At 70.9% G+C, this 24,381-nt stretch overlaps 7 protein-coding genes across 7 annotated transcripts in view; 5 read left to right on the forward strand and 2 right to left on the reverse strand.

Annotated features, from left to right (window-relative positions):
* The window catches only part of AURANDRAFT_64820 (hypothetical protein), a gene marked incomplete at both ends in the record, with an annotated part of 5,762 nt that extends 1,298 nt beyond the window's left edge, over positions 1-4,464 (forward strand). The window contains 2 exons of the mRNA XM_009039579.1: positions 3-2,410; positions 2,433-4,464. Of these exons, the coding sequence (XP_009037827.1) occupies positions 3-2,410; positions 2,433-4,464 (4,440 nt within the window). The remainder of the gene's footprint in view (positions 1-2; positions 2,411-2,432) is intronic.
* Positions 4,465-5,113: 649 nt separating this feature from the next.
* Positions 5,114-9,766, reverse strand: AURANDRAFT_64821 (hypothetical protein; the record flags this gene model as incomplete). Its single annotated transcript, XM_009039865.1, has 6 exons — positions 5,114-5,165; positions 5,358-5,384; positions 6,285-6,939; positions 7,450-7,918; positions 8,347-8,808; positions 8,867-9,766. 6 exons carry the CDS (start codon positions 9,764-9,766, stop codon positions 5,114-5,116), a joined length of 2,565 nt encoding a protein of 854 aa, XP_009038113.1.
* A 763-nt stretch (positions 9,767-10,529) lies between these two features.
* On the forward strand, positions 10,530-13,856 carry AURANDRAFT_64822 (hypothetical protein; the record flags this gene model as incomplete). The annotated part of the gene is made up of 1 exon (XM_009039580.1): positions 10,530-13,856. One exon carries the CDS (start codon positions 10,530-10,532, stop codon positions 13,854-13,856), a length of 3,327 nt encoding a protein of 1,108 aa, XP_009037828.1.
* Positions 13,857-15,482: 1,626 nt separating this feature from the next.
* On the forward strand, positions 15,483-18,392 carry AURANDRAFT_64823 (hypothetical protein; the record flags this gene model as incomplete). The annotated part of the gene is made up of 2 exons (XM_009039581.1): positions 15,483-16,919; positions 18,348-18,392. The coding sequence occupies 2 exons, from the start codon at positions 15,483-15,485 to the stop codon at positions 18,390-18,392; spliced, it is 1,482 nt and encodes a 493-aa protein (XP_009037829.1).
* A 496-nt stretch (positions 18,393-18,888) lies between these two features.
* On the reverse strand, positions 18,889-21,028 carry AURANDRAFT_64824 (hypothetical protein; the record flags this gene model as incomplete). The annotated part of the gene is made up of 2 exons (XM_009039864.1): positions 18,889-20,478; positions 20,519-21,028. The coding sequence occupies 2 exons, from the start codon at positions 21,026-21,028 to the stop codon at positions 18,889-18,891; spliced, it is 2,100 nt and encodes a 699-aa protein (XP_009038112.1).
* Positions 21,029-21,298: 270 nt separating this feature from the next.
* AURANDRAFT_59095 (hypothetical protein) lies at positions 21,299-22,729 on the forward strand (the record flags this gene model as incomplete). The annotated part of the gene is made up of 1 exon (XM_009039582.1): positions 21,299-22,729. The coding sequence occupies one exon, from the start codon at positions 21,299-21,301 to the stop codon at positions 22,727-22,729; it is 1,431 nt and encodes a 476-aa protein (XP_009037830.1).
* Positions 22,730-23,013: 284 nt separating this feature from the next.
* Positions 23,014-24,350, forward strand: AURANDRAFT_37768 (hypothetical protein; the record flags this gene model as incomplete). The annotated part of the gene is made up of 1 exon (XM_009039583.1): positions 23,014-24,350. The coding sequence occupies one exon, from the start codon at positions 23,339-23,341 to the stop codon at positions 24,296-24,298; it is 960 nt and encodes a 319-aa protein (XP_009037831.1).
* Positions 24,351-24,381: the final 31 nt, after the last annotated feature.

Raw genomic sequence — 24,381 nt, forward strand, 5'->3', positions numbered from 1 at the left:
AGGCGCCGCGGCCCCAGTCCGCGAAGACGCGGCGCCAGGACGAGCCCGCGGCCGCGCGGCGCCTCGAGCCGTCCGCGTCGACGCCCGCGTCGGCCTTCGCGGCGTCGGCGCCCGCGGCCAAGGCCGCGGCGCGCGCCGGCCCGCGGCCCCAGTCCGCGTCGGCGTCCGCGCGGTCGCCGGCCGTCGTCGCCGCGGCGGAGTCGAGCCCCGAGCGCGACGAGGCCATGGACGCGCTTTTAGCGAAGATCGCGAGCCTCGAGGCGCGCCTCGACGAGCGCGAGCGCGGCGAGCGGCGCGCGGGCGCCGCGTCGGCGAAGCCCGCGGCGAAGCGGAAGAAGAAGCAGCGGCCGCGGAGCGCGCCGCGCCGCGTCTACCGGCCCGCGAGCCCGGTCGCGGAGCGGCGCAGGGCCAAGGCCAAGGCCCACGGCCCCGTGCGCGCCTGGGACGACCGCTTCGAGGAGAAGGAGCCCCAGACCGTGCGCCCCGTCGCCGTCGGCGCGGCGCTGCGCCACGTCCGCGCGGTCGCGGCCGCGGGCGACCAGCCCGCGGAGGCCGGGGGCGCGGCGCCCGTCTTCCGCGTCGTCGTCCACAAGCAGAAGAAGCCGCCGGCGCCGTCGACCTACGACGCGTCGACGGGCCACCGCGTCAACGCCAAGGACTACGAGGCGTCGCTCGCGTTCAAGGTCACGTCGACGAGCAAGCACGCGACCACGATGTCCGAGCTCGGCCTCGAGGTCGGCAAGAACGGCAGTCTGAAGGTCAACAAGGCCAAGGCCAAGTGGACCGACGCCTCCGCCGCGCGCCTCGTGGCCGCGGGCGCCAAGCCCTACGAGCGGCCACCGCCCGCGTCGCCGCCGAAAAAGGTGCCCGCGGGCTACCCGACGACGGCGCTGCAGCAGTCCGCGCGCCACTACGTCGACCGCTGCGCGCGCTGGCAGAAGATCGAGAGCGGCGGCAAGTACGGCCGGCTCCTCGCCGCCGGCGACTTCAAGGGCGCCGCGGCCATCGAGCCGCGGCGGCCCTTCGACCCGTCGAAGTCGCCGGCGAACGAGCCGCGGACGTGGAAGGCCTACAAGAAGCTCCGGCGCTGGGACGCGCTCGTCACCGTCGAGGCCATCCCGAACCGCGGGCGCCAGCTGTCGACGCGCCACGACCCGAGCCGCTACGCCGCGGAGGCCGACAAGGCCGCGCGGGCGGCGCTCGACGCGCTGGGCGCGTGGGGCGTCCGCGCGGCGTCCGTCGTGTCGCTCGTGGAATCGCCGGCGAACAGCGGCGACAAGAATCGCGTCGGCGCGCTGGAGGTCCAGGTCGCCGTCGTCACGGACGCGGACGCGGGGCCGCGAACGAAGGTCGTCTTCTCCAAGATCGCGCGGCGCACGTGGCCGTCCGAGTCCTACGTCAAGAGGCGCGTCGACGAGTTCCTCGGCGCCGTCGGCGCCTTCAGCGCCGCGGACGCGCGGAAGACGCTCGAGGACGCGCCGTCGGCGCCCTGGCCCGAGGACGGCGAGCTGCCCTGGGACTGGGACGGCGACAACCGGCCCGCGCCCGACGCGCGGCCCAAGCTCCCGGACGTGCCCCAGTTCGTCGAGGCGAAGCGCAACGGCGGCGCCGCGGCCCTCTTCAACAACGTCTACAACGCGCCCGCCGCCGAAACGCCGCCGGACGACGCCGACGACGACGCGCTCATGGCCGGCGGCGCGGACGAGACGGCCTTCGACAGCCCGCGCGCGGACGACGAGCCCCCGGAGCCCGAGCCGGCGGCGGCGGCGGAGCCGGAGCCCGAGGAGGCCGAGGAAGACTTCGACGAGCCCGCGGCGCCCGAGATCACGACGCCCGCGCCCGAGCCCGCGAAGCCGCCGGCGCCCAAACAGCCGGCGCCCGAGCCCGCGGCGGCCAAGCCGGCGCCCGAGCCCTCCGCGACCAAGCCGGCGGCGTCCAAACAGCCGGCGTCGGAGCCCGCGGTAGCTAAGCCCGAGGCGACCAAGCCCGCGGCGAGCGAGCCGGCGGCGCCACAGCCCGCGGCGGCCAAGCCCGCGACGCCACAGCCCGCGGCGGCCAAGCCCGCGGCGCCACAGCCCGCGGCGGCTCAGCCCGCGGCGATCAAACCAGCGGCAGCTCAGCCCGCGGCGCCCCAAGAGCCCGCGGCCGAGCCCGCGGCGCCCAAGGCGGCAGCCGAGCCCGCGGCGCCCAAGCCCAAGCAGCAGCCGGAGGCGGCGGCGCAGGCGACCCCGACGAAGGCGCCGCCGGCGGAGGACGCGGACGACGAGGACGAGAACGACGCCTACGACGAGCCCGACTTCGACGAGCCCGCGGCGGCGGAGCCCGCGGCGGTGGCGCAGACCGCAGCCGCGCCCGAGCCCGAGCCCGAGCCCGCCGCGGCGGCGCAGACCGAAGAACGGACCGAGGAACCGTCGCGGAACAACGCATCGCAGTACCAGGGCGTCGTCTACACGGGCCCCGCGCCTGCCGCGAAGAGGCGAGGAGGACCACGAGGCCGCGGACGCGGCGCCGGCGCCCATCGTCGTGCCGGACCACGAGAAGGAGCCCTTCGCCGAGGTCGGCGCGCCCCGGGGCCGCTTCCAGACCTTCAAGTTCAAGGGCTTCAACAAGGCGACCAAGGGCGAGAAGATCCGCGGCGACCGCCTCGCGCCCGTCGAGCCCGCGAAGATCTCCGAGGCCGAGCCCGAGCCGGAGCCCGAGCCGGAGCCCGAGGCGCCGAGCCTGGCGTACAAGCAGCTCATGAAGTACACGGCCAAGGAGCGGGAGAAGGTCGAGCACAAGCCGAAGAAGGAGGCGCCGCGCGAGAAGAACGCCGCGGGCAAGCTCGTGGACTACTTCGCGGCCCACGGCTACGCGTCGCTCGCGCCCTGCGCGCCGGCGCTCGTCGAGGACGGCTTCGACACGCTCGAGGCGCTGTCGACGCTCACGGAGGAGGACGCGCTCGCACTGCCGAACGTCCGCCGCGGCCACGCGAAGCTCCTCGCCGTCGTCGCGAAGCGCGTCGCCAACGACCTCGCCGAGGCGGCCCTCGCGGGCGACGCGCCGGCGGAGGCGGACGAGGCCGGCGCGCCCGCCAAGGCCGCGGACGACGGCGACGACGACGCCGACCGGCCCGCGCGGAAGACCGTGCGCCCCTTGAAGGGCAAGAAGCACAACAAGCGCTTCGTCGAGCCGGAGAAGGTCAAGCCGCCCGAGCCCGAGCCCGAGCCCGAGGAGGACGCGGAGATCGAGTACGTCGCGTCGCCGTGGGCGCTGAAGAAGCCGGACAAGCCGAAGAAGAAGAAGCCCGAGGAAAAGCCCCAGGAGCCCGAGCCCGTGCGCGAGGAGTTCGACCCGTCGACGGCCGCGCGCGGCGCGAAGACGCGGCCCGAGAGCGGCCGCCGCGAGCGGCGCAAGTCGCGCGAGGACGCGCCGCCGAAGCCGAGCCCGCGCGACGAGCCGGACCCGCGGCCGACCGCGGAGGAGGTGGCCCGGATCGACGGCGCCGTCGAGGCCATCCGCGCGGCGCTCGGCGGCATGGAGGACCTCGAGGCGGCCCTCGCGGGCCTCGCGGACGCCGAGGACGGCAAGGTGTCCGCCGCGGGCTTGCGGCGGCTCGTGAAGAAGCGCGGCCTCGAGGACCCGACGCCGGCGGTCCTGGAAGCGCTCCTCACGGCCGTCGACATCGACGGCGACGGCGCCGTGCCGCCCCAGGACGCCGCGGTCTTCGCGCGGGGCCAGGTGCCCGGCGGCGAGGGCCTGGGCACCCTGTGGCGGTCCGTGCGCGCGGTCGTGTCCGCCACCAAGTACGACGTCACGCGCCTCGAGGAGCAGCTCTTCGCGAAGTACGACGCCGACGCCGAGGGCCACATCTCGCTGAAGAAGTTCCGGAGCACGCTGGAGAAGGTCGCGAAGAAGACGAGGGATTTAGATCTCGACGGCGCGGACTGGGGCCTCGTCCAGGCCATCTGGGGCGTGCCCGACCGCATCGACTACGTCACCTTCTGCTCCTGGCTGAACCCGACGAAGACGTCGAAGCTCAAGGCCAAGGCGAGCCGCCTCGCGGTCAAGGCCTGCAAGGAGAGCGGCGAGACCGACGGCGACTTCTGGACGCAGCTCTGCATGCGCCACGCGCCGCCCGCGGAGGCCCAGGTGCTCCGGCGCCTGAGCCAGCCCCAGCTCAAGGACGCCTTGGTGTCCCTGGGCTGCGGCGGGCTCACGGACGCGGACGCGCGCGCGGTCCGCGTCGCCTACGCGCGCGCGTCGCCGTTCTTCGGCTGGGAGGCCTTCGAGATGCTCCTCTACGACGGCCGCAAGAAGAAGAAGAAGCAGGCCATGGAGGAGGAGGAGGACCCCATGCTACGCAAGGAGCGCCGCAAGTCCAAGGCCAAGGCGAAGAAGAAGGAGCGCAAGGGCGACGAGAACGACGAGGGCGACGCGGGCCCGGGCCTCTCGTCGCTCGGGGGCGCGCCCAAGCTTACGTAATGTTTTACTACCTAGCTAGCTTCGGGTTAGTACTTGTAGCGTTACGTCATGGTGGGCGCCGCATCGCGCTTTTTGACGGCAGCCTCGACGGCGGCGATGACTGTTGGCCGTCGATCTGCGACACCACAGTCGCGTGCAATATCCATCGGAGTCATGCCAGATTGGACGGGGTGATTGGCGCCGCAAAAAAGATAGTCTTCTGAATCTGTCGTAATAGACGAGGTCGTTTTCGCGTCGAGATCAGCGCCGCGAACGATGAGAAGCTCAATGCATTCAAACATGCGGAATTTTTTGCTGAATGACTTGTTTCCAATAGTGGCATGGTAAACGTAAATGTGGAGCGGCGTCAATCCTTTATCATCAGGCTGCGATACTAAGTTCGCATCGTCGTCGAGGAAAGCTGCCAGAGGGCCGTCGCGCACCCAGTGCCGTTTGACGTAGCCGATGAGGTCCAGCGTAAATCGCTGCCTTTCGCGTAAGATAAGACGCACGAAGCTCACACACCCACGTTTCTTCGAGTCTAAGGCGTAGTCAAGGACATCATCAAAATCCCGCGAGGGTTTCGGAAGACCGTCGACCGCGCCTCGCGCAAGAAGCGCGGAAGCGATGAGATAGTTCAGGTTCGAACCCGCCACACTCAACGCGCTCTTCAGCCCAGGAGGTCTCTCATCGACGTCAATTCCTGGCTGACCCAGCAAAATCTGGACCGTTGCCAAGTCGTTGCTAGCCGCCGCTAGAGTGAGGATCGGGCTCGTTCCAAAGACTTCATGGGGGTTAGTTTTTGCTTGCGCAATAGTGAACTTTTCAAAAAGCACGGCCAGGCAGGCCGCGTTACCATTGTCTGCAGCGAAGTGAAAACACTCCGAGCGTCGTTCTTGAACTGACGCGCACACCTGTGGATCGCGTAGCAGGGCGCGGACCTGCGAGGGCGCGTAGGTCATAGGTTCGTAGGCTCCGGACGAGGCTACGTAGGCGAGACACTGGCCCTGACAGATTCTGGCTGTCCCAAGCGACATGCGTCTTCTAAGGGATGAAAAATAACATTCGTCGTGTCGTGGAACACCAACGGTACGCCCGCGAGCCGAAGCGAGTCAATGGCCGCGCTGTCGCCAAAGTCGACCGCTTGTAGTACGATCTGCTCTCCGTGCTGTCGAAGTACGGACGGCGCATCGGGGGCGAAGCACGACAGAATGCCTTGACGCGAAGTGCTGGATGACAGGAGGAGTTCGAGGCAGCGCGTGTGACCTTCCGCGATGCTAATGAGCGCCATCATCCATGTGTTTTTCAAAGGAAAGGGTATCGGTGGACGCAAGATTTCTCGAAGAATTTCGAGGCGGCCGCATTTGCATGCCCACATCAGCATGACTCGAAGAGTGATCTCGTATGCAGCTAACGCCGAGTCGCGCGGATCAGACGGTGCTGTCGGACCCGTGCGCCAGAGCAAAGAAATCACCTGCCACGGCCTTGAGATCATGTGAGCGCGGCCCACAGCATATAAGCAACGACCCAGCATTCTACGCACGCCATCGATGTCGTCGTTGATGACAGCGAGTGTTGACGCGCGCACAGTCGACTTTGCAGCATCCCCTAATATATTCTCAGCATTCCGTGTCTGAACTTCGAAGGCGCGCCACGCGTTGAGGTGCTCACGGTAAGGGCCTGGAGCAGCACGAAGCGCACATTTGAAGCTCACTTGTTCGGTCGGAGACCAATCGGCATCACGATCTAGGGCCTTGACGAGAGAGCGGGAAGTAGCTAGAACAGCGCGCCACGCGCCGCCGTAGTCCTCGGGGGCAGGTTCCGCGTACGCAGCCCAAAACATCCCGATAGCGACAAAGTTCTTCGAGACGATCGCGTGGTCCAAAGCCGTGCAACGCTTGTCCGTCCGAACGGAGATGGCTTTGCCGGGCTCGCCGACGACGTAAGACAGAGGGAGCGACATGCGCTCGGAGTTCATGAGCATGCGAACGAGGCCGTTGCGGTGGTCCGCGACGGCGTGCGCCAACAGGACGACCGCGGGGCACGGGCGCTCCTCGACGAGACGTAGTTGACCGAAGTAGACCTCGCGCTCGTCCTCGCCGACGCGGACGACCGCTTTGTGCTTGACGATGCGGACGATTGTCCCGCGGGTCCACTCGAGATCGTCTTCGACGGGGATCCCGTCCGGGTCGCCGACGGCGAACTCAACCTCGTCGTTCACGGCGAGCGTGTGAAGGCGCTCGGCGCCGAGGAGAGGCTGGATCGCTGCTTGCCAGCGCTGCTTGCCGGCCTCGTCGGACGGCTCACCGTCACGCCGAGTCGCCAGATCGTCAAGGACGGCGAGCGCGGCGGACCAAACTCCGTTGCTATTCTTGAAGTTCTTGTTCTCTTGTCGGATCACAAAGGTTTCAAAGGTCGACGCCGCAACGGAGTGCGTCTGGCTGAAGCAGAGCGCAGCGTCGCGCGCGAGTGAAGTCAGGGCAAAAGCCGATATTGCTGGCCAAAACCAGTGGTAGCATGCGACGCGAACGACGTCCCCGCATCGAACATCGCCCTCGGCTCGCTGCGAGGTCGATCCCACGGGCGTGTACACGGCCGTGAGCGGCAGGAGCACCCCAGTCCTCACCTCCTCCCAGACCGCGGCGGTCGCGCCGACACCCGCCGGTCCGCAGACCTCCTGCTCGAAAACGGCTTCGGAGAGAGCCGGCCAGCCGTTCTCAGACATGTATTTCCAGGTAAGCACCAGAATCCGTCGGAGCGAGGGCTCGTCCAGGACCACGGAAGCACGCGCGGCCTGCCGGATCGCTCGGTCCAGATGCACCCGCGTGGCGTGGTCCTCCTCCTGAAGCGGGGCCTCGCGGCGCTCGGCCGCTTCCACGAGGCGTCGCGGGCAATGGATGCCACCCATCGCATCCAGAAGCTCCGCCGGTACGGCCTGTTTGTCGCGCCGGTACCGAGTCTCAATAGGTTGGGAAAGATGTCGATGCGCGAGACTGCACATCGCACCGACGCCACGCCCGCCGTCGCCGCTCTTGGTGCCGAGCTCGACCGACACGAAGCCGATCGACAGGAGGGCCGCGCGGCGGCGGTCCACGGCCGCGACCGCGCACGCCGACCGCGCCTTGTCGCAGTCCGCGCCGCCACGAAGCCCGTCGACGGCCGCGCCGCGCGGCGGCGGCGACAGCAGCAGCGGGCGGTCGCCGCGGTAGACGACGTCGGCCGCGCGGTGGCTCCAGTCGTCGTAGTTGAACTCGAACGTGTATTCGACGTCCTTGAAGACGCCCGCGCGCCGCGCCTCGAAGAGCTCGCCGCGCATGGCGATCATGGTGGCGAGCGTGAGGTCGGTCTCTTGCGACACGTCCAATTCGACGCGCGCGCCGCGAACGACGCGCCGCGCGCGCGGGCAGAGCGTCTCGAGCGTGAGCACGGTGCGGTAGCCGGCGAAGGCCAGGATCGTGGTCACGTTGTTCTCTGCCTCGAGGACGCGGGTGAAGGACGCATCCTTCCCCGAGGCGGGGCGCGGCCGCTTCGTCGCCGGCGGCGCTTCGGCGGGCGGCGCCGGCGCCTTGGCTACGAAGCCCGATAGCGACGCGCCCATCACAGCGGTGCCTTAGCTCGAACGGCGTGCGCGCGGCGCGGAGGGCTTGCGCACGCTTGCGTCACGAGAGCGAGGAACGCCTGCCCCCGCCTGCGGACCCCCCCGGGGCCAAGACATGGCCAAGCCCTGGGCCAGAGAGGCTCCAGAGCGCTGCGCTCGGTCCAAGGACCTCTTGGAACCGCTCTCCGAGCGGGGCATATACGGCCCGCAGGTGGGTGTCCCCGTTCCTACCTCTACTCCTAACCCTGGGGCCGTTCTCCTTCGGCGTCTCTGCATCGCCGCCTCTCTCAGAGGCGCGGCGGCACGCGGTCGTCGTAGCTGAAGAACTTGCGGCACCACACGTTCACGGGCCCCTGGATGACGACCTTCTCGAAGGCCAGATTCACGGCGAGCCCGAGGAACACGAGGGCGAAGAGCTCGAAGCGCAGGCCGAAGGACATGCCCGGCGACGTCGCGGCGTCGCCCGGCGGCGGCGTCGGCGCGAGCGTCGCGTCCTCGAGGCGCCGGGACGCCTTCTTCTCTTGGTAGTCCTCCCACACGGGCGACGCCGTGCCCTCCTCGTTGAAGGGCTGCGACGCGATGTGGAAGAGCTCCGTGACGGCGTTCTGCGGCGAGAGGAGCAGGAAGGTGAGGAAGGCCGCGAAGCCGACCCACATGGCGACGATCGTTTTGTTCTCCCAGATGGGCTGGCGGTACTTGCTGCCCAGCGAGAAGATCGCGGACGACGACAGGTATTGGAACGCGACGACGACGAAGACGACCGTCGACTCCCAGTTGTCCCCTAAAAACCACCAGCTGTTCGCGCCGGCGAGCTTCGTCGCGGACGACGTCGACGTCGCCGACGGATTTCGTCAGCTCCGCGATGGTCCGCTGGTTGGCTCTCGCGATGGCGATGTTGAGCGCCGCGGACGCGATGACCACGGAGCCGAGGAGGCAGCCGACGACGAGGTAGGAGAACCAGAACCAGACGAGGTAGGACGCCAATTGGTACAAATAGTAAACGCTGACGAACTCGTTCGTGAGGCTCTCGAGCCACGTGTCGACGCGGAACGCGATGGCGTTGGGCCCGCCGTAGACGAGCCGGTCCGCGGCCTCCGACGGCGTCAAACCGCCGCGCTGGAGGAGCGCGTCGAGGCCCTGGAAGCGCGTGGGCACGTCGACGCGCGCCCGCTCGAAGCGGGACCCGTCGAAGACGTAGCGCGTCGCCTCGACGACGACGTACTTGCGGCCCGCGGGGGGACCGGCGAAGTGGTCCTCGCAGGCCCGGGTGACGCGCTCGTAGGTCCCCTTGAGGGAGAGCTTGAGCCCCACGCCTAGACCGCAGGACCCGTCGCAGGTCAGGTTCACGCCGCACTCCGCGAGGTCCGACGGGTCCGCGAGCGCCGCCTCCGCCGCCTCGAGCGCGAGCACGGGCACCGTCGCGCCGTGGCCCGGCGGCGCGTCGCCCTGGAGCCAATTCTGGACCGCGCGCGCGCCGCGGACGAGCGCCGACGACTCCGCGTTGAGCTGCTCCTCCTCGTCCGCGATCCAGACCCGTACGAGCTTGGCGTCGTCGAGCGCGCAGGGCTCGCGGAAGAAGTCGCGCAGGTCGTTCTTGAAGAAGAAGGCGACCGCGAGCCAGACGTTCAGCGCGAACCACGCCGCGAAGAAGACGCGCGAATTCTCGGCGTAGTTGCCGAAGATGGGGTACTTGCCGTAAAAGCACAAGTTGTCGATGCCCTTCATCTGGCAGTCCACGTAGTAGTCGACGATGCAGAGGATCACGAGCGCGAAGAGCGACGCCGTCGTCGCGAGGCACATAACGTAGGCCGCCGTGCCGGCCTTGGTCTCCCGGAGCCCGCGCATCTCGATCTTCTCCGGCGCGGCGGCCGGCGCCTCGTCGTCGACCGCGTCGTCCAGGACGGGGTTCCGCGTCGGCGAGAGCTCGACGCCCTCGAGGTCCACGGAGGACGCGCTCTTGCGCCGCGTCGCGCCCGCGACGTCCTGCGCGGTGCTAAAGTTCTCCTGCGGCGGGGCGACGGTCACCGTCGACGACCGGCGCGCCTTGACCGGCGTCTTCGAGAGCGGCTTCTGCCGCGCCCGCAGGGCCTTGCCGAGCGCGTAATACGCGACGGCGAGCGCCGTGCCCAGCCAGACGGCGAAGAAGGGCCAGAGCACGGTCCAGGCATCGCCCCAGTTGCCCACGATCGCCGGCGCGACGCGCGACGGGCCGCTCGGGTAGCCGCCGGCGACGGCGGCGAGCGCCGGCCGTGCGGCGAGCGCGACGAGCACGACGCGAGACGCGGCCATCGTGGGTGCGGGCAGCCGAGAACCAGTCGTAGACGCGGCCATCGTGGGTCCGGGGCAGCCAATCGATTGTGGCATCCTGGGTGCACTTGCGCAGCAAGATTGCCTCCACCTGGAGCCCGCGCCGCATCTCCGCGCCGCGATCGCACTCCGCTGTTGGCGCCGCGACGACAGCGAGCGCACCACCGCGCCGCCGCCGACCATGTCCGACAGCGAGTCGGAGGAGCCGTTAAGCGACGAGGAGACGAAGGAGGAGCCGGGCCCGCCGGAGGAGTTGCGCGTACTCTTCGCGGCGGCGGAGTACGGCCGCGCGGACATCGTCGCGTCGGCGGCGAAGTCGCTCCAGGAGAAGCTCGAGGCGCCCGGCGACCCCGTCGACCTGGGCCGCGTCCTCGGCGACGCGACGAACGACGCGGGCGCGCACCTCCTGCAGGTCGCGTGCGACCACGGCAAGGTCGACGCCGTGCGCGCGCTGCTGAGGGTGGGCGCGTACCCGCCCGTGGCCGCGCCGGCGGCCTGGCTCAGGGACGGCACGCCCTGCCGCGCGGCGGCGCACGCGGAGCTCATGCAGCAGGTCGCGCTCGGCGACGTGTCGCGCGTCGAGAAGTGCCTCGCGCTCCTCGGACCGTCGCCGCTCCTCAGCGACTGCGCGCCCTTCGGCGGCGACGGCCCGCTCCACTGGGCCGCGTCCTTCGGCCAGGTCGCGCCCCTCGAGGCGTTGTTGGCCGCCGGCGTCGCCGCGGACGCGCTCAACGACGACGGCGTCACGCCGCTCCACGAGGCCGCGAAGGCCAACCACGGGGAGTGCGTCGAGAAGCTCGTCGCCGCGGGCGCGGACGTCGCCCTCGCCGTCGCCGAGGGCACGAACGCGGGCAAGCGCGCCTGCGACCTCGCGACGAAGCCGGACGTCCAGGCGGCCTGCGCCGCGCCCGAGCCGCCGCCGAAGAAGGCGGCCGCGGCGCCGGCCGCGGCGCCGGCCGCGGCGCCGCGGCCCGCGGAGGGCGCCGACGGCGCCGCGCGGTGCCGCGCGCCCCTCGTCTGGCCGCCGCCGCGGCGCTGCCGCCTGCTGCGGGGCGCGCCGGACCTGAGGCTCGGCGGGCCGTCGATCGTCGTCGGCGTCGAAGATCCGGACACCGCCGAGGCGGCGTACGCGTCCGCGCTCCGCACTTTACGGGTGGAGATCGGCGCGCGCTTCGCCGTCGTCGTGGGCCCGCTGGGCGAGCCCCACGACGTGAGCTTCCGGCTCTGCGCGCGGTCCACGGGCGGGCCCGAGAGTTACCGGATCCTCGTCGCGCGCGGCGCGGCCGCCGTCGTCGGCGCGGACGCCGCGGGGCTCAAGCACGGCGCGTCGACGCTCGCGCAGCTCCTGCGCTTCCACGCGTCCTGCGCGACGGAGGCCGGCGGGTCGTCGACGGTCTTCAAGCTGCCCGCGCTGGCCATCGACGACGGGCCCGACGCCTCCGTCCGCGCGGGCCTCGTCGACGTCCGCGGCGCCGCCGCGCCGCGGGCCGCGCAGGTCGACGACGACGCGCGGCGCCTCGCGTCCTGGCGCCTCAACGCGCTCTTCGTGCTCTGCGACGGCGCGGGCATGGACGCGTTCGACGGCGACGCCGCGCGCGCGGCGGGCGGTCCCGTCGCGGGCGACGCCGACGCCGGGGAGGACACGCGGGGCTTCTTCGGCCGCCGCTTCCGCGCCGCGCCGCCGCCCCGGGCGCCCGCGGTCCCGGAGCCCGCGCCCTTCCCCTGGCACAGCGCCGACGGCGGCGACGGCTACGTCGACTGCGAGCCCGACCCCGCGCTCCGACCCGACGGGACGTCGACGCCCGCGTGCGGCGCGCTCGCCGCGCGCTGCGCCGCGCGCCACGTCGCCTGCATCCCGACGGTCGTCGTCGCGCCGGGCGGCGACGCCGCGGCCTGCGTCGCGGACCTGGTGGCCGCGTGCCGCCGCTTCGGGTCGAGGGAGTGCTGCGTGCGCTTCGAGGCGCGCGTCGGCGACGACGACGCGCGCGCGCACCTCCGCGCGGCGGCCGCGGCGCTGCCCGCGGCGACGGACTGCGCCGTGCTCTGGGTCTGGGGCGCGTCGGAGGCCGCCGAGGCCGAGGCCGCCGCCGTGCTCGAGGCCGCGACGCGCGAGTACGGCGCGCGGCCCCTGAGCCTCGCGGCGGTCCTCGACACGGCCGACGGCGACCCGACGGGCGGCGCGAAGCTCGCGCGGAAGCGGGCCAACGCCGCGGACGCCCTCGTCTGCGGCGGCGCCGACGGCGAGCGGCCCGCGGCGCTGCGCCAGGCGCCGCTCGTCGCGTCGCTGGTCGCGGCGGCGCGCGCGTGCCGCGCGGAGCGGTGCGGCGGGGTGGTCGTGATGGCCGCGCCGACGCAGAGCCCGAACGCCTGCTTCCCGAAGCCGTTGGCGGACGCGACGGCGTTGATCGGGGCGGGGTTGGCGTGGCGCGCGGACGCGGGCGCGGACGCGCCGAGCGCGGGCGGCGGCCGGTCGCTCTCGCAGGCGGAGCTCGAGGCGTTGACGGCCGCGCACCTCTGGCGCCTCGACCCGCCGCGGCGCGACACGTCGGGCGACGCGTCGAACGTCGCGGACACGCAGTCGACGCAGCAGCGGCGCCTCACCTCGGCCGCGGCGGCCGTCGTCTGCGGCCGGTCCGAGCGCAGGGACCCCAAGTCCGACGGCCGCGGCCGGAGCCTCCTCGCGGAGTGCCAGCGCGGCGACCACTTCCACGCGCCGGCGCAGGAGCCCGACGGCCCGAGGCCGACGCCCGCGACGGTCCTCGACGACGAGGCCGCGCTCTGGCCGCCCGTCGCCGCGGCGCCCGCGGGAACGTCCGCGCGGGACGTCGCCGAGGCCTTCGTCGCGCGGCTCGCGCGGGAGGCGGACCTGGCCGCGTCGGGCGACGGGTCGCGCGCGGCGGACCTGCGGGCGCACCACCGGCGCCTCAGCGAGCTGCTCAAGGCGCCCTACGGCGAGGACGGCGACTTGGACCCGACGGCCGTGTGGAAGTGGCACCACGACGAGCTCGGCTTCTTCTTCAACCTCGACCGCGTCGTCGACGAGGACGACGGCGACGGCGACGGCGACGAACACGACGGCGACGACGACGACGGCGCCACGCCCGGCGCGCGGCGCCGGCGGCTCCGCGACGACGCGGACACGGCGCACGCGCGGCTCCGGCGCGTGCTCGACGAGCTCCACGTCGCCGTGGACCTCCTCCGCTGGATGGCGCGGCTCCGCCAGCTCCTATTGGCGCGCGCGACGCTCGACCCGGACCTCCCCGGGGACCCGGCGAAGCTGCTGGCCGCCGTGCCCAGTGGGACGCGGTCCGACGTCGCGAACCGGCTCCTCGAGCTCCTCCAGTGCGGCGCGGCCATCTGGGCCCGCCGCCACGCGCCCGCGGACGCGGCCGCGCGCGCCTTCGCGCCCGCGCCCGCGTTCCTCGCGGCCATCACCTTCGACCTCCCCAACTTCCAGTACGACGAGATCGAGCGCCTCATCCTCGCGACGTCCGTCGCCGCGCCCTAGGCGGCGCGGCGCGTGCGTAAAGGAGCGCGTGAAAGGAGCTGGCAAGTTAGCTGGCGGCGGCTCGGCCGGGCGTCGCGGAGCGACAAAACGTTGCATGCAGAGTCTCTGCCAGAGACGCTGTCTCTAGTCCTCTAGACGCTAGGATTTCTTCAAAGTTTGTGTTTCATTCCGGACCAGGGTATCCACTTCAAGTTACGACCTGTGAACTTACAAAATACACCATCGATACAGCGCCGCGACCACCGCCGCAGCGAGGGCGACGCGACAGGCGGCGAGGTGGCGGAGGAGGAAGTAGGGCTGGAGGACCGTGATGTACCTGTAGCGCCGGTCGGAGCGCAGGTACGCGGCGACGTTCGGCCGCGCGGCGACGGCGTCCCGGAAGCGCGCGAGGCCGGGCCGGCCGCGAAACGCGGCGCGCGCGCCGTAGACCTCGGCGTAGACGTCCAGCGCGTCGAAGACGACGAAGTCCGCGTAGAGGAAGCGTCTCTGGAACGATGAGCGGAGCGGAACGCCAAGCACGACGAGCTCGCCCGCGCGCAAGCGCAGCAGCTCGGGCTGCATGCTGAAGCCCTTCGGGTACTTGCGATTCTCCCAGTCCGCGTACTCCCGGCCCTTGCCCTTGGCGTAGTTCGCGAAGAACTCCTTCTCCGTGGCGCGGAAGAGCCCCATCACGGAGCCGTCGAACAAGGGGAACGCGAAGGAGGCGCACCGCAGCCCCGCGAGCGCGAGCACGGGAGCGACGATCTGCGCCTCGGGCGTCGAGCACGCCTCCAGGAGCACCGCGTGCCGTTGTCGCCGCCGACGTCGACGGTCTCGAGCGGCGCGTCGTGCGTGTCGTCATCGGCGGCGACGTCGTCTTCGACGGCGAGGAGCCGCCGCGCTGCTTCGAGCGTCGAACTCGAGCGTCTCCGAGTCGACGGGCGGGCCCGACGGTCAAGCCCCGGAAGGCTGCGACGCGGACCCGTTTCCCCCGTCGACGCCGAGGAGCTCGGGATCGCGTCGTGGCCGGCCGCGGAGTCGACCCGGTAGAGGAACGCGACGTGGCCGGTACCGCGTTCGGCGACCTACGAGTTTTTGAGACGTCGCGTTCGAGGCGCGCCGTCGCGTCGAACGATCGAGCGGTTTCCGGGCGGGCGTCGCGAGCCTCTCGTCGCGCGGCGCGTCGGCGCGCTCCTGGGACTTCCTGGACGGGTTTCCGCCGCACGGGCTCCCGAATTCGGGAACAGGGCAGGCGACGCCGACGGCCGTCTTGCCGATGTAAAGACAGGCCGCCGTGCCAGGAAAACCGCGTGGCGGCAGCGTAGCGAGCCCGCGTGGTTGAAGTGTCTCGTCGCGGGACGCGGCGACGCGCGTTCCGCCGGGATTACGGCCGCGTCCTCGGCGTCGTGGACGTTGCGGTACGCGAGGCCTCTGTCCTCGAGCGCCGAGGGCGCGGGCATGGCCTCGGCCGGCGAGCGGCCCCCGGGCTGCACGGCCTGCTCGAGCGCGGACACGCGCATCGCTCTTCAGCGGCTGCCCATCTCTGTTAATCACGTGGATGTCACTGAACCTTGTTTGAGTGAAGTCAGCTTGCAGCGGTAAAAGACCTCCTCTCGATGGCGGGAGCCTGTTAGAGTGGACTTGCTGATGCTCCGGTTCGGCGGGTCGCGCGTCGCGCCGCTGGAGGATAAAATCCGGGTAGTGGACCCTCTCCAGCCCCTTGTGCGTGGGAACACACACAACATCACGATACACTACCCGCTCTGGCTTCTGACCGTCAACGCCGGGCGCTACTGCCTCGGCAGCATACCGTGCCACAATTTGATCACGCTGAAGTGGGTGGCCGCGCAGACCGTCGACGGCGAGCCGGGCTGGGAGCGTCTTCGCGGCGAGACGCGCTGCGGACCCTACGTCGTCGGCTGGGTGTGGATCGGGTGGCACGGGTTCGGCCGCCACCACTTCTACGACTACATCCTGCGCCGCATCGACGAGGGCCGGGCGCACGGCGGCCCCAGCTTCGAGATCGAGGACGAGTACGACAAGAACCTGATCACGCTGCGCCAGGTAGAGTTAGGCTACTACATGCACCTGGCGCTGGTCCCGGAGTACACGCGCCTGTTCAATTGCAGGAACAGGGGCAAGTCCGCGGAGCACAACCTCAGCGGCGACGCGCAGCGGGCGCTCCTCGTCGGGCGCACGGCGCTCATGTGCAGCGACGACTTCATCAAGCACTGCCTCCTCATCAAGGTGTTGCAGCCGCATGCGACGATGGCCGACACGCTCGACTACCCGCACCTGTTCGTCTGCCCCCTCGGCCGCGACGCCAAGGGCGGCCCGCAGTTCGAGGGCCTCCTCTTCTTCCTGCCCCGCGCCGTCGACGACCTCGGCTTCCACGACGGCGTCAACATCTGCGGCCTCGTCGCCGCCGGGGCCATGGAATTGAAATTCCCGTTCCCTCGTGTCAACCTCTTCGACTTCGCCAAGATGATCCCCCTCGTCATCAAGATGCCCGCCTACAGCGAGTCGAACTGCAAGGCCGCGGGCGTGCTCTCGGGCGTCGCGGAGCTCGCGGGGTCGCTCGCGAGGTACGGAGAGAGCGACCTCAAGGTCACGAGCGAGCCGGGCAAGTTCACGGTGGAGCTCCGGGGCTTCCGGATCGCCGAGGGCGAGTCCTCGGTCTCCAAGATCAACCTCGACTTCCCCTCCCCCGCCGTCGACAACGACTTGTTCAAGACGGCCGTCGACCGGCAGCTCATCTTCGGCCACGCGGGCGGCGCCTCTCCGGACGACCGCGAGAAGTGGCAGGAGGGGAAGATCAAGGAGGTCCTGGAGCAGATTCCGCCGACGGCGGACGCCATGCAGCCGCTCGTCGACGGCCTCTTCGCGAACCGCGTCAGCTGCCGCGACGTCGCTACGGGGGCCTGGCTCGAGGAGGACGAGGAGCCGCCGGCGAACTTCGACTACGCGCGCTACACGGACGGCGCATTACTTCCCTGGGACAAGCGGCACGAGAACTTTGCGGAGACGGCGGAGGCGCTGCGCGTTACGTACAAGACCAAGATCCACCGCGTGTCGCAGCCGCACGTGACGGCCGATTATCTCACCAATATATGGATTGCAGGGCGGCGCGAAGCGAAGGACGCCGCGCAGCTGTGGCAAGAGCAGCGAGGCGAGGACCTAGACGATGTCAAGGAGACGCGCGAGCGCGCGAAGCCGCTGCCGACGCAAGCCTTCGTCACCGGATGGTTTGGGGGGGTTAGATTCTCGGCACCGTCGCGGGCGCCGATCTCGCGCACGTGCAAGGAGAACCGCGGGTCGGACGAAGCCTAGGATGATAAGACCTAGTATCCCGCTGCTATACCTCCCAGCGGAGGTGAGGTCGCCACGCGTGCCAGACCCGGTGCCGTCGCCGGTTCGGCGCCGCGACGTCGTTCGTCGCGCACCGGGCGTCCGTGGCGTGGGTCGCGTCGCGGCCCGCGAGCGCGGGCGGCGCCAACGACGTCTGGGGCCCCGCGGGGAGCCGCGGCGCCGGGCGATCGACGTCTCGCCGCGCGCCGCGGCGGAACGCGCCGGTTCGGCGCCGCGACGTCGTTCGTCGCGCACCGGGCGTCCGTGGCGTGGGTCGCGTCGCGGCCCGCGAGCGCGGGCGGCGCCAACGACGTCTGGGGCCCCGCGGGGAGCCGCGGCGCCGGGCGATCGACGTCTCGCCGCGCGCCGCGGCGGAAACGCGCCGGTTCGGCGCCGCGACGTCGTTCGGGAGCCTCGAGCGCCTCGTCCGCGGCGACGGGCGCGTCGCGGCGCCGCGAGCCCGGCGCCACGAACGAGGTCGTGCGGCCCCGCGCGCGGAGCCGCGGCGGCGGGCGACGTCTCGCCGCGGGCCAGTGACAGCGGAAGCGTCCGGTTCGGCGCCGCCGCGGCGACGCCGTGCGTCGCCCCGCTCGCGCCGTCCGTGGCCGGACGCAGACGACGGCGTCGACGCACACGTTACGTCGCCTCGACCACGTCGTCCGCGGCGTGGATCTCGCCGCGCGCGCGGCGAGCGGGGCCATGAATCGCTGAACAGGTTCCTCCACAAAGGAATCGCATTCGGCTCCTCTCGGGTCGTCCGCGAGTCCCGCTGAACGCGCGCGTGCCCGCGAATGACGTCGCTACTCGAAATTCTCAGCCGCCCAGAGATTGCGCAGTTGATCGTCAGCTGCCAGCTGCTGAAGAAGGTAGTCTTGCTTCGGTCTCTGGGACGCTCCATGAAAGACCCGATCACCAAGGCGTTCGAGGTCGATCGGGGCGTGACCGTGGCGCACGCGGAAGTCATGCATCGCCTCGGCCTCGGAGAGCCCGTGCGCCACCGCGGCGCAGGGCCGAACGAGATGGAGATTTCGGTCGAGTTCGTGAACGGCGTCGCGGTCGTTCCGCACGACATCGTGCTTTACGTTCCGCCGAAGTCGCCCCTGGGTAACGCCGCGGCCGTCAGTGAACCGTCTACTAAGCCTGGTCTACGTGCTGCAGCCGCAGCTACCAAGCGGAAACTCAATCCTGCTGGCCGCGCCGCGGAACTGACCGCGGACGACTTCGTCCGCCGCGTCGCGGGCCTCGTCGCGACCGGCGCGCGGATGTCCATCCCGGCGCTCGAAGGGGCATACGAAGATGAGTTCAAGACAGCGATGATCAAGGACGTGCTTGTGTTCAATTCGGGCAAATCTAAAGCGAGCAAAAAATGTTGCATCCAGAAATTGGTCACGTTAATCGCGAAGTATGGAGTTTCCTGCCATGGTCAAACTCAATCTTATTTGCCTAGCGGCTGGATGAAATGGGATTTCCCGCGGCAAAAGAAACACCTCCGTTTTTTTCGAGAAACGTAGGAATACTAGGATTCGGGCTAGTCCGTACGTAACGTAATGCATTAGTGAAGCCTCGGAGAGCAAATCGAGCCCACAGGTTTAGCATAACCAAAGTACTCGCTCCACGTCGACATCGTCGCGCGCGAAACTGCTTTGGATTTGAGATGCTTGACAAGGCCTGGCGGTGCAGAGGTTAAAGGAGCGGGATTGCGGCGCTAGCGCTTGAATTTGGGCTTCGCGGCCATGCCGAGGCTCGCGAAGAAGTCGTCGTCGGACTCGTCGTGGTAGGAGCTCGCGGAGGAGACGGCGCGGCGCGGCCCCGTCGCCGGCGGGAGGGGCGTCGTCGACCGCGGCGGCGCCGGCGGCGCGCTGAGGCTCGCGGACCGCGCGACCTTCTCGTAGGGCGACTTCGCGGGCGTCGCCGGCGCGAGGCCGTCCTCGGCGTCCCAGCAGTCGTTGAGGATGTCGTCGAGGCCGTCGGCGCCCCAGACGTCGTCGTCCAAGATCTCCTCGACCTTGGACGCGTACTTCTTCGGCGGCGACGCGGGCGGCGGCGACGCGGGCCGCGGCGTCGTCGACCGCGACCGGGCCGGCTTCGCGGCCGCCGGCCGCGGCGGCGGCGACGCGTCGCCGCCCTCGAGGTCGTCCCAGTCGTCGTCGAGGTCGCCGGCGACCATCGGCACCTTCTTCGCGACCGCGACGGGCGCGGCGCCGCGGCCGCGCCGCGGCGGCGGCTTCCGCGGCTTCGGCGACGGCGCGGGCGGCGGCGGCGCGGCGGCTTTGCGGCGCCGGCGGTAGCAGAGGCGGCAGCCGCAGAGGAGGAAGCAGGCGAGGGCGAGGCCCGCGACGAGCTTCGCCGGCTCGAGGTACGCGAGGCCCAGCGGCGACGTCGCGGCCTCGTGGCGCGCCGCGTGCTTCCGAGCGAGCACGTCGCGGTAGCTCTCCTCCGGCGGCGCGGCGTCGGGCGCGGGGGCGTCGGGCCGCGCCGCGGGCGCGGCGCGCGACCAGTCCTGGAGCGCGGGCGCGGCCTCCGCGGCCGCCGGGGCGGCGTCCGCCTCCGCCGGCGCGGGGTCCTCCGCCGGCGCGGGGTCCTCGGCCGGCGCGGGGTCCGCGGGCGGCGCGGGGTCCTCCGCCGCCTCCGCCTCGAAGGCCGGGGGCTCGTCCGTGGCGAAGGGATCGTGCGCGGGCTCCGCGGGCTCCTGCAGCGCGTCGAAGCGCGCCGACGCCGCGGCGGCCGCGGGCTCCTCCGCCGCCGCCGGCGCGGCGAGGACCGCGGGCGCCGCGCCGCGCTCCGCGAACGCGACGCCCGGCAGCTCCGCGGCCGCGGCGACGCGCGCGTCGAGCGACGGCTCGTGCGCAAAGGCCGCGGGCGGCGGCGGGTCCGCGTCCTCGCCCGGCGCGTCGCCCTTGGCGCGGTGGTAGTCGTGCATGGCGCCGACGATCGCGTGGATGTCGTGGCCGTCGAACTCGCCGGGGTGGTTCGCGGCGTGGTCGTCGAGCTCCTCGGCGGGCTCCGCCGGCGGGCGCACGAGGACGACGGGGGGCTCCTCCGCGGGCGCCGCGGGCGATTCGACGGGCTCGGCCTCCGGCGGCTCGGGCTCCGGGAGCTCGGGGACGGGCTCCGGGAGCTCGTCGTGCTCTGGCGGCACCGGGAGCTCGGGGATGGGCGCCGGAAGCTCGTCGTGCTCCGCGGGCTCCGGCAGCTCGGGGATGGGCGCCGGGAGCTCGTCGTGCTCCGGCGGCGCCGGGAGCTCGTCGTGTACCGGCGGCTCCGGCTCCGCGGGCGGCTCCGGCTCCGCGGGCGGCTGGGGGGGAACGACCTCGAGCTCGTGCGCCGCCCTCGACGAAGCACCGCGCCTCGACGTCCGCCGCGGCCGCCTCGGCCGCCGCGTCCGCGGCGGCGACGGCGTCGCAGACGTCGCCGACGAACCAGCGCTTCTCGCCGAGCGCGGCCTCGAGGCGGTCCAAAACGAAAGCCGCGGTCGTGCGCATGCTCGGCGACAGCTTCAGGAAGAGCGGCGGGTTGAAGATGTCGGCGTAGATCTTCTCGCTGATCATGGAGTAGGCGCCCATGGCCAGCGCCGCCGCGCGCGCCTCGACGTGCGCCCGGTCCTCGTCGCCGCCGGCCCGCGGCCACAGGCCGAGCTTCTTCCCGAGGAATTGGTTGATGGCCATCGCCTCGTTGATTTCCTCGAGTTCGCCCCAGCGGAGCACGGGAAGATAGCCGAGCGGCCCGGCGAAGGAGGCGTCGGCCTTCAGCGCGTCGTAGTCGTGAATGCTGATGGCGCCAGGATTCATGAGGCGCCCGCCGCCGACGAGCTTCTGTTCGTAGGTGACCGCTTGGTCTTCGAGCATCAGCCGGGCGACCTCGCCGCGGCCGCGCAGGGCGAAATAGTGCAGCACTATGCGGCCTGGAATGGGCTCGAGCGCAGCCATGTCTATATTTTACAATCATCACCTTGACGGCACCGTTGATGTAAAGTGCACGAGCAGCCCATCGCGGAAGATCCAGAAGCCTTGTCGGCTTCCGACCTGCGACTCGTGTTGCCGCGCACCCGCAGCCAGCGCCGCCGATTCGAACGCCTGCACGCGCCGGCAGCCCCTCGCCGCCAGCACCGCTCCACCATGTCCGCCGACAAGCTCAAGGAGAAGGTCGGCCCCTACGGCTACGTCGCCGGCGAGGGCTTCACGACGACCATGCTCCACCACGGCCACAAGCTCGACAGCGACAACCGCGCGCGCGCGCCGCCCATCTTCCAGTCCACGAGCTTCGAGTTCAAGTCCGCGGAGCACGGCGGCGCCCTCTTCGAGCTGAGCCAGCTGGGGCCCATCTACACGCGTCTGATGAACCCGACGACGCACGTCTTGGAATACAAGATCGCGAAGCTCGAGGGCGCGCCGTGCCTCGCGCACGGCGACTGCGACAACGCGACGACGCTGCCCAACTCCCTCGTCGTCGCCTCGGGCCAGAGCGCCCAGATGCACTGCCTCCTCACGTTCATGGAGGCGGGCGACAACTTCGTCGCGTCCGCGGAACTCTACGGCGGCACGTACACGCAGTTCAAGTACAGCTTCAAGCAGCTGGGCATCGAGGCCCGCTTCTTCGACGCGTCCAAGCCCGAGGAGGCGGAGAAGCTCATCGACGACAAGACCAAATGTATCTACATCGAGACGATCTCGAACCCGTCGGCGACGGTGCCCGACTTCGAGCGCTACAAGGCCATCGCGGCCAAGGCGGAGATCCCCGTCGTCTGCGACAACACCTTTGGCCAGGGCGGCTGGACCTGCAAGCCCCTGGCCTGCGGCGCGGACCTGGTGGTCGAGTCGGCGACGAAGTGGATCGGCGGCCACGGCACGTCCATCGGCGGCGTCATCGTCGACGGCTCGACGTTCGACTGGCGCAAGAAGAAGGCCGACGGGAGCCTGAAATTTCCGTTGGTGGCCGGGCCCCAGGAGTCGTACCACGGCGGCGTCTTCTCGGAGCACCCGGTCTTCGGCTGCGACGCGACGAACACGGTCTTCATCCTGCTCGCGCGCGTGAAGACGCTCCGCGACATGGGCGGCTGCATCGCCCCCTTCAACGCCTTCCAACTGATCCAGGGCATCGAGACGCTGTCCCTGCGGTGCAAGGCCCACAACGAGAACGCGAACGCGCTCGCGCTCTGGCTCAGCGACCACGAGGCCGTCAAGAAGGGGTCCGTGCTGTCGCCGTCGCTCCCGTCGCACCCGTCGCACGAGCTCGCGAAGAAGTACTTCCGCCCGGGCTGCTTCGGCTCCGTCTTCATCTTCGAGCTCGCGGGCAAGGACGAGGACGAGGCGCGCGCGCGCGGCAAGAAGTTCATCGACTCCGTCGAGATGTGCGCGCACCTCGCGAACGTCGGCGACTCGCGCACGCTCGTCATCCACCCGGCGTCGACGACGCACCAGCAGCTCTCCACGGAGCAGCAGATCGCCGCGGGCGTCAAGCCCGCGGGCGTCCGCGTCTCCGTCGGCTACGAGGACCTCGAGGACATCAAGATCGACTTCGACCGCGCGTTCAAGAAGGCGTGCGCCTAAGCGGCGCGCGGGACCGCCCGGGCCCCGCCGCCGCGCCTCGCCCTCGCACCGACCCCGAGCCGCGCCGGATGTAAGTTCACGTGCCCGTGTCACACGCGGACGCAAGGGTCCCAGGGTGCGAGGCGTCCGACTTGGCGTCCGAGAGCTCCTGACGTCGTCGACCCCGGGGCCCGGGCCGACAATTTGGCCGGGGGTTCGAGGCGGCTCGAGGCCTCGCCGGGGTCGCCGAGGCCTCGCCCAAAACGAGATCAGCTCGACAACCAGCGAGGCGACGGCGTCCGATGCAGTTTGTGCGCCGCCCAACCGTGATTCGCCGCTCCGTTCGGGTTGTCGCCGCGCGAGTCGCACCCGGAGCGCTGGAGCTGCGAAACTGGCGCGAAAAACCGACGTCGCCGCCGTCCCCGCGCCTCTTGAGGCGCTGGGATCGGCCGACGCGCGGCGACGCGGCCGAGGCTCCGCGCTCCGAGTCGCGGCGCGCGCTGCGACGGCCACGGGCGGCGCTGCGACGAGAGAACCGCCGCGCGCGCTCGCTCCGCCGCCGTCCGGACCGCGCGCGCTCCGCCGCCCGCACGGCGCCTCGACCGTCCCCCCCGCGCGCAGGTTAGAACCATGGCTGAAGCTCTCACGCTCCGCGGCACCCTCAAGGGCCACAGCGACTGGGTCACGTCCATCGCGACGACGTCCGAGGACCCGTCGATGATCCTGTCGTCGTCGCGCGACAAGACGGTCCTCCTCTGGGCGCTCACGGCCGGCGGCGGCTCCGCCGAGGGCGAGGCCTACGGCTACCCGCGCCGCGCGCTCAAGGGCCACAGCCACTTCGTGTCCGACGTCGTGATCTCGTCCGACGGCCAGTTCGCGCTCAGCGGCTCGTGGGACGGCACGCTCCGCCTCTGGGAGCTCGCGACGGGCAAGACGACGCGCCGCTTCGTGGGCCACACCAAGGACGTGCTGTCCGTGGCCTTCTCCACGGACAACCGCCAGATCGTGTCCGGCTCCCGCGACAAGACGGTCAAGCTCTGGAACACGCTCGGCGAGTGCAAGTACACGATCTCGGACGAGGGCCACACGGAGTGGGTCTCGTGCGTCCGCTTCTCGCCGTCGGTGCAGGCGCCGGTCATCGTGTCCTGCGGCTGGGACAAGCTCGTCAAGGTCTGGTCCCTGACGAACTGCAAGCTCCGCACGAACCTCTACGGCCACAACGGCTACCTCAACACGGTCACGGTGTCGCCCGACGGCTCGCTCTGCGCGTCCGGCGGCAAGGACGGCACGGCCATGCTCTGGGACCTCAACGAGGGCAAGCGCCTCTACTCCCTCGACGCCGGCGACGTCATCCACTCCCTCGTCTTCTCCCCGAACCGCTACTGGCTCTGCGCGGCGACGACGCTCGGCGTCAAGATCTGGGACCTCGAGTCCAAGGTCGTCGTCGACGAGCTCAAGCCCGAGTTCCCCGCCATGGGCAAGAACGCCACGCCGCCCTACTGCACCTGCATCTGCTGGTCCGCGGACGGCGCCGTCCTCTTCTCCGGCTACACGGACGGCCTCATCCGCGCGTGGCACGTCGGCGCCTAGGCGCGCCAACGCCCGCCCCAGCCCAAGACGGGCCCCTAACACTCGCCACGTGTTCTGAGCGCGGCCGCGACACACACGTCTGC

Source organism: Aureococcus anophagefferens, assembly GCF_000186865.1.
Source record: "Aureococcus anophagefferens unplaced genomic scaffold AURANscaffold_12, whole genome shotgun sequence".
Lineage (NCBI taxonomy): Eukaryota > Pelagophyceae > Pelagomonadales > Pelagomonadaceae > Aureococcus > Aureococcus anophagefferens.